The sequence below is a fragment of the Larimichthys crocea genome, chromosome II (assembly GCF_000972845.2).
Source record: "Larimichthys crocea isolate SSNF chromosome II, L_crocea_2.0, whole genome shotgun sequence".
NCBI classification, from domain to species: Eukaryota; Metazoa; Chordata; class Actinopteri; family Sciaenidae; genus Larimichthys; species Larimichthys crocea.
The window spans coordinates 9,584,800-9,601,246 of record NC_040012.1 but is presented as its reverse complement, the minus strand read 5'-3'; the positions used below and the strand labels follow the sequence as shown (position 1 = coordinate 9,601,246).

At 42.0% G+C, this 16,447-nt stretch overlaps 1 protein-coding gene across 7 annotated transcripts in view; it reads left to right on the top strand.

Moving 5' to 3' along the window:
* The window catches only part of lpin2 (lipin 2), a 20,449-nt gene continuing 4,002 nt past the window's right edge, over positions 1–16,447 (top strand). For 3 of the 7 annotated variants that reach the window (XR_797216.3, XM_010739951.3, XM_019257546.2), the window contains exons 1-18: positions 2,660–2,982; positions 4,588–4,788; positions 7,118–7,213; positions 7,830–8,197; positions 8,283–8,390; positions 8,717–8,843; positions 8,935–9,271; positions 9,349–9,448; positions 9,603–9,790; positions 10,226–10,319; positions 10,410–10,479; positions 10,568–10,660; positions 10,749–10,831; positions 11,235–11,382; positions 11,789–11,937; positions 13,813–13,899; positions 14,325–14,477; positions 15,710–15,824. Coding sequence is in view for 6 of the 7 variants with exons in the window: in XM_010739951.3 (XP_010738253.3) it covers positions 2,830–2,982; positions 4,588–4,788; positions 7,118–7,213; positions 7,830–8,197; positions 8,283–8,390; positions 8,717–8,843; positions 8,935–9,271; positions 9,349–9,448; positions 9,603–9,790; positions 10,226–10,319; positions 10,410–10,479; positions 10,568–10,660; positions 10,749–10,831; positions 11,235–11,382; positions 11,789–11,937; positions 13,813–13,899; positions 14,325–14,477; positions 15,710–15,824 (2,670 nt within the window). In the remaining variant the exon portion in view is untranslated. Of the gene's footprint in view, positions 370–2,658; positions 2,983–4,587; positions 4,789–7,117; positions 7,214–7,829; positions 8,198–8,282; positions 8,391–8,716; positions 8,844–8,934; positions 9,272–9,348; positions 9,449–9,602; positions 9,791–10,225; positions 10,320–10,409; positions 10,480–10,567; positions 10,661–10,748; positions 10,832–11,234; positions 11,383–11,788; positions 11,938–13,812; positions 13,900–14,324; positions 14,478–15,709; positions 15,825–16,447 lie in introns of those variants that run through there. The other 4 variants (XM_019257548.2, XM_010739955.3, XM_010739956.3 and 1 more) reach the window with 4 other exon arrangements.

The following is a 16,447-nucleotide window of genomic DNA, read 5'->3' as shown; positions in this document are numbered from 1 at the left end:
GTGCGCCGCCACCGTGCGGCTCCCTGTCCCATCAACTCCAGCGCCCTGTTTCCAGCCACACCAGTCAGCCACGGTGGTCCAAGACACGGACACGTCAGGAGGATTTTTTTTTTTCCTACTCCTCCTTTTTTTTTTTTAAGGGGAGTTCAACGGGTGGTGAAGATAATGGGAACTCACTGAAGACAACAACAATAACAACAACAACAACGTCCTCCTCCGGCAGCATCCCGCTGAAGTAACCGAAAGGTAAACAGCTAACGATAGCGCCGCTCTCAAACCGTTTGATAGCCGTTCACCGCCTGTGATAATGCACAATATCCTCAGCTAACGGCAGCTAGCCTGTGAGGAAGCTAACACATTTCATCTCCGGTGAGCTTTATTTATAACTCTCACACACACATTACTACAAGGAGGGGTGGTGAATTCATTCATAACGTGACAGAAATAACCGACTCTCTCATTGAGGCTTTTAACCGTTTAACCGTTTAACCGTTTTCCTACTAGCTAACGGTAACCGTCCGGTGAAGCTAGCTGACGGTTAACTAGCAGAGCTCCGTGTCCATTCATTTATTTCCCTCCTCTCTCTATACAGATTTATATATATATCAACTTAAAACATAAAAACAACCTCTCTGAAACGTTATCTCAACGTTCGTTTTTGGTTTCTGTTCGGTTATTTCCGTGTTTTTCGTGAGCGCTTGTGGTGGTGGTGACATTTCATTCAAAAAAAAAAAATGTACAGCTTTAATCTCACTAGCATTTTAAAAAAATAAACGACATTAATCTATCTTGTGTGTTTTTTGTAGTTCAGCTGTTAAAGAGGCTCGTAAACACTTTCTGCCAACTCATCAAACAAACCACCTGCCTGTGGGTGGTGACTGTTAACATGAAAACACCATTAACTACAAGCTTAATGCCTTTTTTAAAACAGGGTATTATGTAAATGTGTAAAGTGAGATAAAGTGTCACCTTATCACTGACACTAAGGTAACCCTGCAGTAGCCAAACACTTAAAATCAGCTATGTTAGGGTTTCACAATCCTTGCATTTAATCCTGTTTTCGTGCCTTATTTAAACAGTTTCAGAGAGGTCATTGAGGCTGTTCTGGATTAAATATTATAAAGGCATAAAAGTGTAATAAACGACAGCCTCTACAATTGCCATAAAGTTGAATAAAGCAGATTTATTGCCCTAAGGCATCTATTAACCTGGTGAAACCTGGCACCTGAGTGTGTATTGTTCAAGCTGAAAGTTAACTTTGGTTTTGGTTTTGACTTTGAGTTTTATAATCTATTGTAGTTATTCAAAAACGAAGTGTGTGTCCAGACTTACAACGGCTTTACTCTACCTTTTTGCTTTTAGGCGTCTTAATTCGGTGTAACCTCATTCTTAAATGACCAACTAGTATGAGTGATTTCTTCTTTGTTTATCACCAAATTCATCGTGGTTTAGAAATCTAAGCTCAAGCCCTAAAAAAAAAACAACAACATTGATTTGATTTTAATGGTTTTTTTTGCACTGAAGAATGTGTACTAATAAAAGCCACAACACTGTCTGTCTGTCTCGGGTTGTGGTTGTATTCATGGTTTAGGTTACACACATAATAAGCAGGCTCATTTCGGTGCAGTTTTGGTGTAACCTAATACACGAAAGCGTGTAACATGAGCCTTGTGTGGTCTGGTTGGCCAGCGCGGTCACAGGACTGATTCTTTTGTCACTACGTCAAAATAAATGTTTACCGGATCGTTTCATGAAGATCGTAGTTGTGCCGTGAGAGTAACTAGGACATTTACTCAGATGGTACTGTATGTTTTTATTAAAAAACTTCTACCTTGATTCTTACATATTCAGTTACTGTTTGGTTAGTTGTGACTCATTACAGAGTACAAGTACTGCACTTTATTTACTCTGAACATTTAATCTATGGAAGTATGTATGCACGACTCTGATCAGATATTCAAACACAGAACAGGCTGGGGGAGGAGGAACCGACAGCCTTGCGCTCCGAGGGCCTCTGTGTTTAGTTTGATAGTGTTTACAAAAGGCTTAGCAGATGGGACAGTACGAATGGGGCCTTTTTGGAAGAGCCTTGTGCATTATGTTTATTTTAGGAGGAAAAACCAGGCAGGAGATTGCTTGAAGTCAGCAGCGAGAACCTACAGATGACAAAAACACGTTTGAATTCCTCATTTCTTGGACCACAAGGTCATGTTAAATGTACCGACTCCATCTGTACTGAATGTAGATATGATAAAAATCCCTACAGAGATTATCCCATAGGTGTTTACTGAACTTTCACCTGTTTGCTTCTGTGAGCAGCACAAGATCAACATGTTGAGGTCCAATGTGCTGGATGATCACTCGTGCACAAAAACAAGCACACGCAGCAACGATTGGACGGTACGCGTTACTGATTGCAAGAAGAACGTCACGCAGCTCAGTACTGCGTATTTGTTTTCTTTTTCCCTGAGCTTGTACCCTTATCAGGGAAAAACATTGCTTAGAGGTTCACAGGAATTACCTTATCAGCCGCACACCGCCACCTCGAAGAGGCCATCCCATTGGCTGAACCCTTTGTGTCCCGTCAGCTGACTGGACGAGCACAAGTGCACATCCTGCCCCAGAATAGCCCCAGAAGAAGGATGACAGTTTATGACAGTATTGCACAATCGCCACCGGCGTCAGATAGCGGTGTACTGGTATTTACCTTTGGGAGGGCTATTACAACATGATTAGGTGGGCCACATGTGAGATTGTATTCAGGATGACAGGGAGGCATTGTCATGACAATCTGAGGGAAGACAGAAATGCTCCCAGAGGTGTATCCTGATGTTGGGGAAAGTAAGAGCCAGCGCTGCGCAAACAGTGATGAAGAGATCGAGATCCTTCGGGGACAGGGAACTGCTGAGAAGCAACACAGAGGACAACACAGACAACAGCGAGCAGGATGAGTCCTCGTCTCTGAGGTCATCCTGGTCTCTGGTGAGTTAGCGCTGACAGGTCACTTAGTCGATCACAGCTTGGGCCTGATGCTCTAGGGCCAACTACTGGTTTGTTTGTTTGGTTTGGTATGTTGCTTGGCTTAGCAAGCCTTGTGGCTTCTTACCTAACTACATGAATCAGACTGATGTCAGTTTTAGAGCTGCAATTAAAACTACTGTTGTTTTAGGGATAAGTTAGACAATGGGACACTGATGAAGTGTTTCTATTTGGTCAAAAATACTCAGGCTGAGTCATGAAGCATGCGTTGTCTGTCTAACCTGCTACTTATTTCTTATCACTACTGTTTAATTTGTAGTTTGGTGTCCAGCAATGTACTTGTGAGACACAGAAAGAAAACAATGGGTAGCTGCCGGTAAAGCTAGTTTTTCACGTGTCAGTGTGTTCTAGATAACTGAATGCTGGCACCTCTCCAGAAAGCTCCTGTGTAAGGGTAATTTATTATGTCTCTATATTGTATTATATAAAGCCCTTTATAGATGTTTGGAGCCTTTTTATGACAAACTAATTCATGTATCTCTGCTGAGCCTTGTACTTGTATGCACCTACAGTATTAGCTGACACTCTGGGGTTAATTATCTTCATTATGTAGCGCTCCAAATTTATGCCATGTGCTATTTGCGTGATACCAACAAGAGCGTTTTTAGTTTTGGTTTTAGTTTAGTTTACTCTCTGGTAAAGCACAGCATGCCACTTTCACATATTCCATGATGCCACCCTTACACAAATGCCCCTATTCTCTACCCTATCCCACCCCTGCAACCCGTCTCACTGCCCCCATGGCTAGAATCTGAACAAAAGGTCAGTGTGAGTGATGGCAGCATTTCAGTTTACATAAACCCAATGAAGTCAGCAGGGGCAATGTGTTTACAAGCACGGCTAAACTAGACCCTGACCGGATCAAACCAAAATCATGTTTGCTGAGTTAATAGTTACATGAGCTGCGTGTCACACTGCACGGGCCTGTGATTAAAAGGATTTCTTGTAAAACAATTTAGTCTCACAAACTTGCTGGGGCTTCTGCTTTAAAAATGTGCACAGTTAATCCAAGCCTATGTAATTATAGCCACAGCACAAAGCTGTAGTATTTTAATTGACAAGCTTATGTAAACAGGGAGTTATGAGTGTAAACAGGAAGTCAGCTGCTCCCGGTGTCAGCAGGGCAGTGGGAACTCTGTGTGAGGTTGTCTCGCGTCATTGTCTGAGCTCCGCCGTCAGCCCCTCTTCTCCGATGTTGCTCATGTGGGACAGCGGCCAGTGACAGGGTAACAGTGGCACTCTGGTAGTCTGTATGCAGCTCAGGAGATAACAGACACCACGGGGCACGCAGGCAGGCAGAGAGGGCACAGAGGGATGAAAGCGAAAGACAAATGAGACAGCACGACTGTCTGGAGGGAGATACTTAAAAGAAGAGACAACAGTAGATAGACTGAGAGTGTGTAAGGCAAATCAAGTGGAAAACGATTAGATTCTACATCCTGTGCGGGACAAAACATTCTCCTCTCCTGGACATGCTGAACAGTCACCCTCGTTCTGCCTTTCCCTTGCCTCAGCTAATATTTTGTCCCCTCTCTCCTCCTTCTTTAGGCGGACACCATGAACTACGTGGGCCAGCTGGCAGGTCAGGTGCTGGTAACCGTCAAAGAACTGTACAAGGGCATTAACCAGGCCACGCTGTCGGGCTGCATCGATGTTGTGGTTGTCCGCCAGAGAGATGGCACCTACCAGTGCTCGCCATTCCACGTGCGCTTCGGCAAGCTGGGTGTACTGCGCTCCAAAGAGAAAGTGGTAAGTTTGAGGAGTCTGTGCCTACTACAAAAAATGTGTTTCCCTTTGAAGAAGCAGGCCCACAATGTGTTCTCAAGTTAATATTTTCTATCTTCAAGACAACTTAAACTTAGTATATCCTCTACATGCAGAAGTTGTACCAGTACTGCATGAAGTTAGGTCCAAACTACTTTGTTTCAAATTTCAGGACAGTGTACGTGTAAACAAAATGTGCTTTATTGACATATCTCTGAACTTAGAGACACATTAGCTGTCCTGTCAATAAAACTGGGCTGTGGGTGATAGATATTGAACAAAACAATCACAAACCGTAAACACTGAGAGTGCTGCACCCGTCTAGTTGTGTAATTTTGTGATGACATTCTTGTCATTTTTGTTGATATATTGATATTGGTGACCTAACATACTCTCAGCACAGCTTACGCCTAACATGAACCAGAGCAGGCAACCGTCATGTTAACCAATTACCTATGTTTACACAGGTTTTGTCTCTCTTTGAAGAAACTATTAGTCTTAGTGTCAAGTAGTTGTTCCTGTATATTCTTGCCCCCGGAGAGAAGATTCAATTAATCATGGTTCAGGAACAATGGTGCTATTTTTAGCGCTCACTTCTCTCTTGTGAAAATGGCAGTTTTGTAGCACCTTTGTGTTAGTGTCAGGGACGTGTAGGGAGAGCAAGTTAAGCCTGCTCCTGTAGTGGTTTTGGCGGTGTAGTAAGTCAACATAGTTAAATATCATGTAAACTGAGGTTACTTGAGTTTAACAGTGTATCCCTTGGTATTCAGTTAGTAATTAGCAATGACTAATATTAGATAGACATTATAATTTAATGTGTTTTCACCTCACTGTCAATGCTGAACTTGTCCGAGACTTCGGGCAAACCGCAGTGGTGTGCTCTGACTTAAAGAAAGCTTATTTGCTTGCTTGTGAAGCCGAATGGGTGATGATTTCTGGGAGGGGGCGGTGGTGGATTGACACTGTCTCGCCACCTACCCAGAATGCTGATGGGCTTTGGGAGAACTGAATGAGTGGTTCCTATGGCAACAGCTCTACAACTTGAATGCGTGGGAGGGGAAGGAAACGTAAAGAAGGCCTCAACAACAAGGGCTGTTGTGTAACAAACAGTTATGCATGTGTCCCTGAGTTCACTTATCAGATCCTCGAGGGCTGCTGCTAAATATATTTCTTTTTTGAGAAGCTACTGGACCAAATAAATGATGCGATATTTGTTCCTGACATGCAGATATTTTTAAAAAATCAGTGGGAATCAAACTGTTGTTGCCAGCCAAATACTAATTAATATTTGGCTGTGGATGGTGTGCCTGTCCCTAATCCCTTTTGTTGGCAACCAGAAATGTTTAAAAGAAAAGTACTGTTTGATTCTAAAAACATTTTGGATAAAAAATTAAACTCAGATATGCATCAGTACTTTCTTTTGTTTCCTAGTGATGACTAAAAATGAGAGAGACAGTCCAATATTATGCCTTGATTTGGGGCATCTGCAGGAAGCCATCGCTCCATTAAGTCCAGTTTTCCAGCAGCGTGTTGGCAAACCCACAACTCAGCCACTCAAGTGACCTGTCACCAACTGTGAAAGGTTGAAGAAGACCCTCATTTATTCAGGCTCCTTATTAATTGGGCATTGAAATTCCCAGCCTTCACTCACCATACATAAATTCCCCTTAGCAACCCCGAGGGGGTGAAATTAAATCTTGAGGCTGCTGAGAAACCACACTGGCAGTAAAGGACATCAGCAGAAGGATGGATACCACATGACAAATCACGAGAGTTTGAGTTGATGTGAGCGGCCACTGGTTGAGAATTAATATTGATGATTTGGTTTCAGGTTGTCAGACTGAGGAGAGCACTTGCAAGTCAAAGTCTGCCTCCTCTGCAGTCTCTGCCAGACGTGACCTGTTTTTTTTTTTTTTTTTGCTTTTGTCGTGTCAAGTTTCTGAATGGCCTCGGGTCCACTTGGGGTTTGCCTGGCAAACATGAATGGCCCTGTTCTGGCAGGCTCCACAGAATGAATGCCCAGAGGATCCATAAACTGGATAGGCTAAATAGGTTTTGTAAAGCCTCGGGTGAAAAATAGGGCTGTAAGTAGCCACAGGCCTTCGAAATGGCTTGACAATATGTTGGAATTATAATAAAACAAGACTCAACTTGTTTTTATGCCAAATAACAAGGGCATAATCAGATTTATATAGATACATAGACACAGATCAGACGTCGTTATCCTCTTCATGATTCCCTAATAGAAAGTGCTTCACAATGACTGTTAACACAGTGTTAAAATGCTTTGTATCTTTTGCCAAATTCTTTCCAGATTGACATTGAAGTGAATGGCGAGCCGGTAGACCTGCACATGAAGCTTGGTGACAATGGAGAGGCCTTTTTTGTCCAGGAATCTGAGCAGCAGAACGTAAGCACCCAGTTCACTATGCAGATTAATAAAGCCCACCATTTGGAAAAATGTTGTAGGTTAGTAACTGAAACGTGTTTTGATTTGTTTTCTGTGCTTTGTAGCTGCTAAAGTTAAGTGAGATATTGATTGGACTGTGGAAACTCGAAATCTAATAGCATGAGATTGTTTTGTGTTTCAGCCTAGCAGCCAGTGTCATTTTCTTTTTAATACATTTGTTATTGAACAATATTTGAAGACGTGTTAAGAATTAAATTTGAAGAAAGTCCCATACTCATGAAGATGCTCACACCAGATTCAGCTTTGTTTTTGCTCACAAAGTGTCTTGTGATGCCTTGACTCAACAGCAATCTTAACGTAATCCTAACGTAATCTTAACGTAGGTGTGTTGGGCAGTGTTTGTGTGAGGAAATTACTCCAGTGCAGTTGCGCCATTTTAAAAGTTAGTCAAGCTTTGTGAATTCTCATTGTGACAGCTCAGCAGTGACAACAGGTCAGTTCTAATGGAGTCATGGGTTCACTATGCTGACAGCAGGGATCATTAATGCTGCTTTGTTTTGCACTTGTTTAAACAATCTGAAGCCTCAAGCTCCTACATTTCCACTCCATCCTTTAGCAGATTGTCCCTGCCCATCTGGCCACATCCCCAATCCCCACCGAGAGTCACCTGTTCTGGATCTCAGAGGTTGAGCACAGGAGCGCAGCGAAAGATCTGGAGGATGACCACGCTGACCCAGAGGACCCACCAGAGCCTCCCGCTCCGAGCACCATGGCCACGAAAAAGAAGAAGAGACGGAGGAAGAAGCACAAAGGAGACCCCCGAAGAGAGGAGCTAACACCGCCCATGTCAGTCAATACTGGTAATGCTATTGCTGCTAACGCACCTGCTGCTACGACTGCTGCTATGTCCAGCACTGGGCAAAATGAAGAGATCTTTGAGATGGACATGAGCTCCGACGAGGAAGCTGCAGCACGTGTCTCAAGGTAGGTTCTGGGTCGATGCTCGCTGCTGTAGCCAAGAAATGGCTTAATTTATCAGACTAATGTATCCTTTTCACCCTGGACTCAGGTCACCTTCAGTAACTACAACGCGAGACATTGACCCCAAATTACCCGCAGCCAGGCACAACCTTGATGGGTATCCACTGTCAGATGGGGACTGGCGGGCAGACGACAGGTATGTATTGTACACAATAACATAACTTAAACTTCCTCTACCGCATGGGAGGAGGAGAGTGAGGTGAAGATAGTTCACTAGTTACTAGTTAGTACTACATGAGGTGTCTTGTAGATCCATTTCTCAGTACTTTAGATACTATCAAATGCAAAATTAAAAAAAAATAAAAAAAATGCTCAAATTAATTATTATGAGATTTTATCATTTTAAACACATGGTGTCAAATGCAAGTGACAACCCTAATGTATTGACACTAACAGGGTGCCATCAGCAAGGGTGTAAATAGACTCTAACGGATTGTTTCCATTTGTTTATCTTTTCCTTAGTCATGGCTTGTCTCAGGCTTTTTCCCCAAAGAGTGACTCTGAACTGATGGTAAGGCCCTCAGAGAGTTTGCTCAGAGCTGAGTCCCACATGCAGTGGACCTGGGGAGAGTTTCCGGAAACAACCAGGGTAAGCACTTCTCTCCACTAACATCCTGAAGTACATGCTTTTCAGCATGCTCTTATCTTACTAACTTTTCCCCCTGATATTCAAAATCCAGGTCACCAAAAAAGAGAAAGCAGAACTACTAAAAACAGTGACCATCACCCCATCAGAGAGCACCCACTTCCGCGTCATCCTCAGCTCTGAGGCCATGGAGAATGAGACTGATGTTGAAAAAGAAGATGGTGCCTCGTCCTCAGTGTGTACCATTGTCAAGCCCAAGCCACGCACCCCTATCACAACTGTAACACCAGTGAATCCTCTCGCATCTGTCAGCACCATCACCTCTATGAGTCCTTTAACTCCGACAGAGCCCCTGGATGTTCTGCCATCCAATGTGGCAACCTCCACCCCTTCTAACAGCCAACAGAGCGATTCACCCTCCAAGAAGAAAGGTGTGTTTCTTGCCAGCAATCTCATGGGTTAGCACTAGTGATGATTGTACATGAACTAATTCTGTTGTTGAATGAAGGTGTCCCAAAGAGGAGCCAGCACCAGGGTCCTGAGGATATCTACCTAGATGACCTGAATGTACTTGAACCTGATGTTGCTGCACGATATTTTCCTAAGAGGTTAGATCATGAACGGAGCACCTAATTAATGTTTCTGCTTGACCTGTTTTAATTAAAAATAGAAAGCTAAATGTGATCTATTTTAAAACTAAGCCTACCAAAAAAAGCCTTAAAGACCAGTAGCATGACGTATTGTTCTCTTTTCTTGCTCCAGCGAGTCTGAGGCAGCGACTAAGCACTGGATGGACTCAGAGATGCGCTCTGGTTCACAGTCTCCACAGTCGGTGGGCAGTGCAGCAGCTGACAGCGGGACGGAGTGTCTCTCTGACTCAGCGAGCGACCTCCCTGACGTTACCCTTTCTCTGTGTGGAGGCCTCACAGAAAATGCTGAAATATCCAAAGGTACACTAGAATAGCACTCATAAAATATGTAGCCCAAAGTGCACTTAGCTCTTCTGTACAGGAATGAAAGTTAACCTCAGCCAGGAGAGACGTACTGAATTAATTGTGTAACTACAAAGTTTCTGCCACATTAGAAGAGGCGGGTGGAGCCTCTATTCTTTACAAAAAATAACCTTGTTGCCTGCTTGTGTCGACATTTCCTTCCCAGTAGTACTTTCTTTTCTTTTTTGTGTCTCAACCGCCTGTGTCAATAAATAAAAAATACACGGGTATATACATATATTTTTATAGAAGTTTGTTTTATACGTCTTTGGCTGATGGAAGAAAGTTTCCTGACCTTTCTGTGTGGCTTTAAGTGAGACGTTGTGGCTCACCACCACTGACCTTTACATCCTCTGTCTTTAATTAATGTTCTTCTCCCTTCTGTGTTCGCAGAAAGGTTCATGGAGCATATCATCACCTATCATGAGTTTGCTGAAAACCCAGCAATTATAGATAACCCCAACCTGGTAGTTAAGATAGGAAATAGGTAAGTAAGCATTTTTATTTCACACATGAAATGTACAAGAGAGATAGTGTGTTGTCAATATTTTCTCTTAACTATTGCTTCTGTCCTCAGATATTATAATTGGACATTAGCTGCACCCTTGATTCTGAGTCTACAAGCGTTTCAGAAGAATTTACCAAAGGTAACTGTGATCTTTGTTTTCTTTTGGATCATTGTAAATTGACAAGTAGCTCATTGTTAACTGTCGCTGACGTCTTGTTTTTCCCTAGGCTACAGAGGAGGCCTGGGTGAAGGAGAAAATGCCAAAGAAGTCAGGCCGCTGGTGGTTCTGGCGAAAAAGAGCGGATAGTACAATCAAGCAGGTATGTGAAGTTATCATAAGCATTTAAAATAAACTTCCTTGTGAAAAAAAAGACCCACATCAGGATATTTTACGTTTGATTCTTTTAGTCGGAGACCAAGCTTGAAACTAAGGAGGACTCTCATCTGGAGGAGGAAGGTGCCTCTGTATCTCAGGAGAAACTGTCCATGCCGTAAGTCATACCAAGGATTTATTGATACTCATCACACATGTCAAGTGAGTTCAGTGACACGTTGAACTGACATGACATCCACAAAATTCCACAGCCTCATAAATCTGTTGCTTTATGGCAACTCACACAAAATCACATTATATTGTGAATGGAGTCAACAAACGAAATTGCAGGGCAGGGTTACATAGCAGATCAAGAAGGGCTCGGTATGTTAATTGTAATTTAATGTATTTAATCAGCTTCACGTCTTGAACCGTTTAGAAATGACACCAAATGATTGAATAGGAAAAGAAAAATAAGCCCCAAAGCATATCCAACCACAGGTTTTGTTTACAAAGGCATAGACTGGTTATTTCACCTTGATTTTTGATGATAATAATAATTGTTTTTGTTTCCTCTCTAGGCCGAAAGCAGGAGACTCATCCAGTGATGAAGAGGCCAAAGAGGTGAGCGCTGCATCCTGTCAGGAGAGACTGCAGCCAGTGGATGGTCAGCATCACCCCAGCCCACTCACGTACAGGAAGTCGCTTCGCCTCTCCTCTGATCAAATAGTAAGTATATTCTTAGACACGTTTTCTTTCCTCAGTCATTCACCCTACTTCTTTAGATGTATAGCATACCCCTGCACAATAACTTTTGGAATATTATGAAGTTAGACTTTTATTTGACAGTTTAATTTTCAAATTAAATTTAACTAGTTTTCAAAGTAGATGATCAAATTACAAACAGTGTTTTGTACTTAATGAGATTTCTGCTTTTTAAGAGTTTATTTTATAGTGTAGAGCTCCCTCTGCTGGCTAGCTGTGAACTTCATTGTGTCTACTCCACTTCAAGTCTGTAGGGGGCTCTAAAGACCTGCACATTACTGGAGAGTAAAGCTTCACCAGAGGAGCACATGTCAGTGAATGAAATCGCCTGTGCCTCCAGATGCCTTCACTGTTTTTCTTGTGTCACCAGGCCAGTCTGAAACTGAAGGAGGGACCTAACGATGTGACGTTCAGCATCACCACCCAATACCAGGGCACATGCCGTTGTGAGGGCACCATCTACCTGTGGAACTGGGACGACAAAGTCATCATCTCTGACATTGATGGGACCATCACCAAGTACGTGCTTCCAAGTCACTGACAACAACAGTTTCATAACCCCTCCAAGCTGAGTAACAGCGCTGAACTTTTACGAGGCATTGTTCTACTCTTATATTACTACATAGCACATGAATGATCGCATATATACCGAGAAAATAATTTGTGGCAAACTGGCTTTTAGTGTGACCTAGAGAAAACAGTTTTAAGTCTTACTGCCCTGATTGAGTTCTTTGACAGTGCATGGTCATTTGGCTCCAATGGATTCCTTTTAGTCTGTGCATACTCATAATATATTCAAAATGAATACCAAATATTAATTTAGCAGTCACATAAGGAGTGAACAGTTATTCTGTTTCTCATACTTGCAGTGAAGCATTTGGCGCTATCCTCTCTTTGACTTTTTGTAAACTGAAGTGGATATCTACAGATATCTAAGAAAGGAAGTAGTTTGTGCATCCACAAGACGGCATCAGTAGGAGTATAGTTTTATTATTCATCCCTCATATCTGTAGATTGCCCTCATGCTGTAAAATAAGACTCCTTATTGATGCGTAATGTGATGATTGCAGATGGTGGCCAGCAGGTGAGGAGAACATTTGATAGGTTGGGTGATGTAGAATTAAATCAAAGAAGGAAAGGAAGATGATAAATGAGGTTTAAACATCTTGTGCGGTTTTCTGAGCAGCTCTGTTGCCTTGTATAGTTTCAAGTCCATCTCAAATCGCAGATATTAAGTCCATTATCCAGTTCTATTTATGTTTTTATAGATTTTTATGTGGGTCAACCCTATCGCATATGTTCTATCTCATACAGCTCCCATTCTTCTTGAATCCATATGTTGTACGATGGAGGTTTTAACCATGTAATTGTTGTACACTTCATCACAGAAGAATACTCACAAGAATTGGTGGAACCTTCTAGCTGTCTAGCCGCCTCGATGAGGTCATTGTTTATTAACTTTCCAGCAATGTATTTCACAAACTACTTAGCAATGTACCATGAAGACACTGCTAATGCTGCACCACCATCTGCTCAGCTGTGATGTGCATTCTGCTAACACGACATGAGCTGCAAGTATTAGAATTGGTTATTAAATGTGCCTCCATACAAACTCCTCTCCGGGTATCTAGTCATACATCTGTGTGCATTTCTGTGCAGTCATTTCGAGGAAATATTATGGTATGATATGATTTTTTACGACTTAATTTCCAACTTGCAGTCCTGCAGGGACCCTTTCTGTTGAAGTATGCTTTTTCATATTTTCCCATTTCTTCTGTCTTGTTAGAAAATATCTAAGAAAAATCAGTCCTTCAAATAACCTACACTAGCCCCTGATGAGATTTGCTTTGATAGATGGAATGAAGTTTGGACAACACTCCAGATTTTTAGGGTCACTCCAGTCCACTGAGCTGCATCAGTGTCTGCTGCCTTCCCGTTTGCCAACTCTTCGGTTCAGAAGTGGTCATCATCAAACAAGTCGAGATTGGAGAATGGAGCTTATTATCTCTGTGACCCTTTGGGCCAACCTGTGACATGTGGCTTTCTTTGAGTAACAGGAACTATAATGAGACCATTTACATTTCAGTGTGTTAGCACACACATACGCCATAAGCTGAGGTTCAGACGGTGTCTCCCCTATGGGCCAGTAATCCTCATTAGTGGAGAACAGTCCATAACGTTCTGTATTTTATGATGAAATGGTAAAGTAGTTATGGTGCTTTATGTGAGCTTCTTTGAACAGTCTGTACTATCGATCTGCTTTATTTTTTTCATGCGCGTTTTCTCTGATTCTCTTTCTCTAGATCTGCTACGTTTCTCAGTCATGTCCCCGGCAGATGTATGGTATCTGTCTTTATATCATTAATGTTTGCATGTGCTTGTTTAATGTTTTAGGTCAGATGTGTTTGGACAAATCCTGCCACAGTTGGGGAAGGACTGGACTCACCAGGGTATTGCCAAGCTCTACCACTCAGTAGCTGAGTAAGTGCACAACAACACTGATTAATCACAAGAGGAAGGATGAATGGTTGGTCAGTGGTTAGCACTGTCTGGATTTGGTTGCCAGTCATCTCTCTGAGGAGTTGATATTTTCTCCCAGTGTTTGCGTGGTGTGCTTTGAGGTGGATGACTCAGGAAGTTTAACTATAATCAAGACAGAATTATTGTAGAAACTAAAAGCACAATAAAACACTTACGCCACTTTGGAGGAAATAGACTGCAGTGACTATTAGCAGTACTAATAAATATAATCTTTCCTCAGTAAAATGGCCATTGAATTGGTTTGACTTGGCAACCAATATAAGGGATCTAATTAAAGTGCTATTCTTAGTAGTTGCTAATGGTGGTCATGATATTTAACTGTATTGGAACAGCAATTAATGAGCACCACTCTCCTCATTTGGCAGGAACGGCTACAAGTTCTTGTACTGCTCAGCGCGGGCTATTGGCATGGCAGACATGACAAGAGGTTACCTGCAGTGGGTCAACGATGGAGGCACCATCCTACCCCGGGGACCTCTCATGCTGTCTCCCAGCAGCCTCTTTTCTGCCTTCCACAGGTACAAAATGGCTACCAGTTTCATAACACCATCACGTACTTTTAAATCCTCCTCATCACCAAATCTTCATTCTGATTTTAAACCACCTGATATTTGTCTCCCTTCAAACTATAATCCTTTATCTGCAAACTTCATTTCACATTAAATATTCCCAGGTTTCTCTGTCTGGAAATTCTCCCCAAATCCTCATTCATTCGAAGTACTGCTCCACATCCCGAGGTTGTGAAGGATACAGAAAACTCATGAATTTCTCATGAACTGAAAAGGTGTTAACTGCATTGGAAGCCTTGTTTTCAGCTCCTAGAAATATACTTGTGTTCAGCATAATCTTTCTGTCTCTTAACCTTATTTTTTACCCTTATTTCCTGTTTTACACAGTTGGTTGTAGACGCTGAATTGTGTCCTTCAAGGCGTCGCCTTTCTTGTGATTGACACGCTTGTTTATTTGCCAGTTAGATTTAAGAGAATGGCAACTTGCTGATTTATGTGTAGCACTTACAGTTGATCCATAGTTAGTATTTCATGGCATTAATGTCAGCACACGTTAATGTCAAGTTAATTAAACAACTATAACTTTATACATTGTTACAGCTGTAGCTTTCTGCGGACATAAATACCAGTGGCTTGTTGGCTTTGCTAAATTACTGTGCCCATCTCCTTCCTACTGGCTTAATTAAATCCTGTACGCACACAGCACTCATAAACAGTAAAATAAAGGCCTTGTAATGCCATAAAGACCTGTTATTAGTTTCATGCACGTAACACAACCAAAGACAGTGTTTTTTCTCGGGTGTATTCACGTCAAAGGTCAGCACAAGTAAACAAACTTTCTGTTTAGTTCTTAGTTTAGGCTGTGCTGTATTTTTCGTCTTAATCATACATCATGACAGTGAGAATTTTCTGTGACCTTTACCTTGTAGATCATGTTTGTGTCACCATAGCAACCCACTGCATGTGGATTTTTTTTGGGGGTGTCTTCAGGTTTTGCATTATGATCCTCTTGGTTCTGTCTGCACGTACTGTAACATCTCTACCGTCCCCACATTTGAACTAAACTGATGCCTTTTTAGATGCTTTTCACAAGATATTACATGTGTATCTACTGTATTACAGGAAACAAATCATAATCTGATCTCAAGATCTCAAGAGAGTAGAAAAAAGAAGCTTGAGAGACTGAGACTACGGTAAAGACATGCATATGTATGTCAAATCAATTTGTCTGTTTGTTTCAGGGAGGTCATCGAGAAGAAACCGGAGATCTTCAAGATTGAATGCCTTACAGATATCAAGAACCTGTTCCAGCATAACAAGCAGCCATTCTACGCCGCCTTTGGGAATAGAACTAATGTGAGTTAATGGATGTTTGAAGGTGTCAGACTCCCAGACATTAATGTGATCGCTTTTTGCATGTCTGAGAGCTGTATTTTCCAGAAGTCGATGCAGTCTTGATGTATTGTAAATCAGCATGACACTTTGGCTATCAATTAGCAGACGCAAACATATGAAATCAGCACTGGGCTGAACCAGAGCTGAGGTCACTGGCGGACCATAGTCCCATGTGACATTGTCTGTGGAAGGGAGCTCAAGCCGAGAGCAGCATTTCATCTTCAGCTGCACAAACACCAACACCCATATGAAGCGCTGGGCCAGCCTCCGTCTGTCTCCAATGCTCGCCAAAGAAAAGAAAACAAAAAAACAAACACACAAAGTCTTGCACTTGCTCCACTAAGACTGTCAGTCCAGAAATATTGCCATTAGGTGGAGCACGAACAGGAAATCTGCGGTTAATGTTATTAACGGGCCCATGTCAGTTAATGCCAGCGTGTATTATGTATGAGAGCTACTTTCTGAATATTACATAATCAAGAGGGCTTTTAGAGACCCAGTCACTATTTATAAACAGAGGTTGAGACTTTCTCATTGCTTTTTTATAAAAGTTCATCATAATCTATTATTACCCATCATTTTAA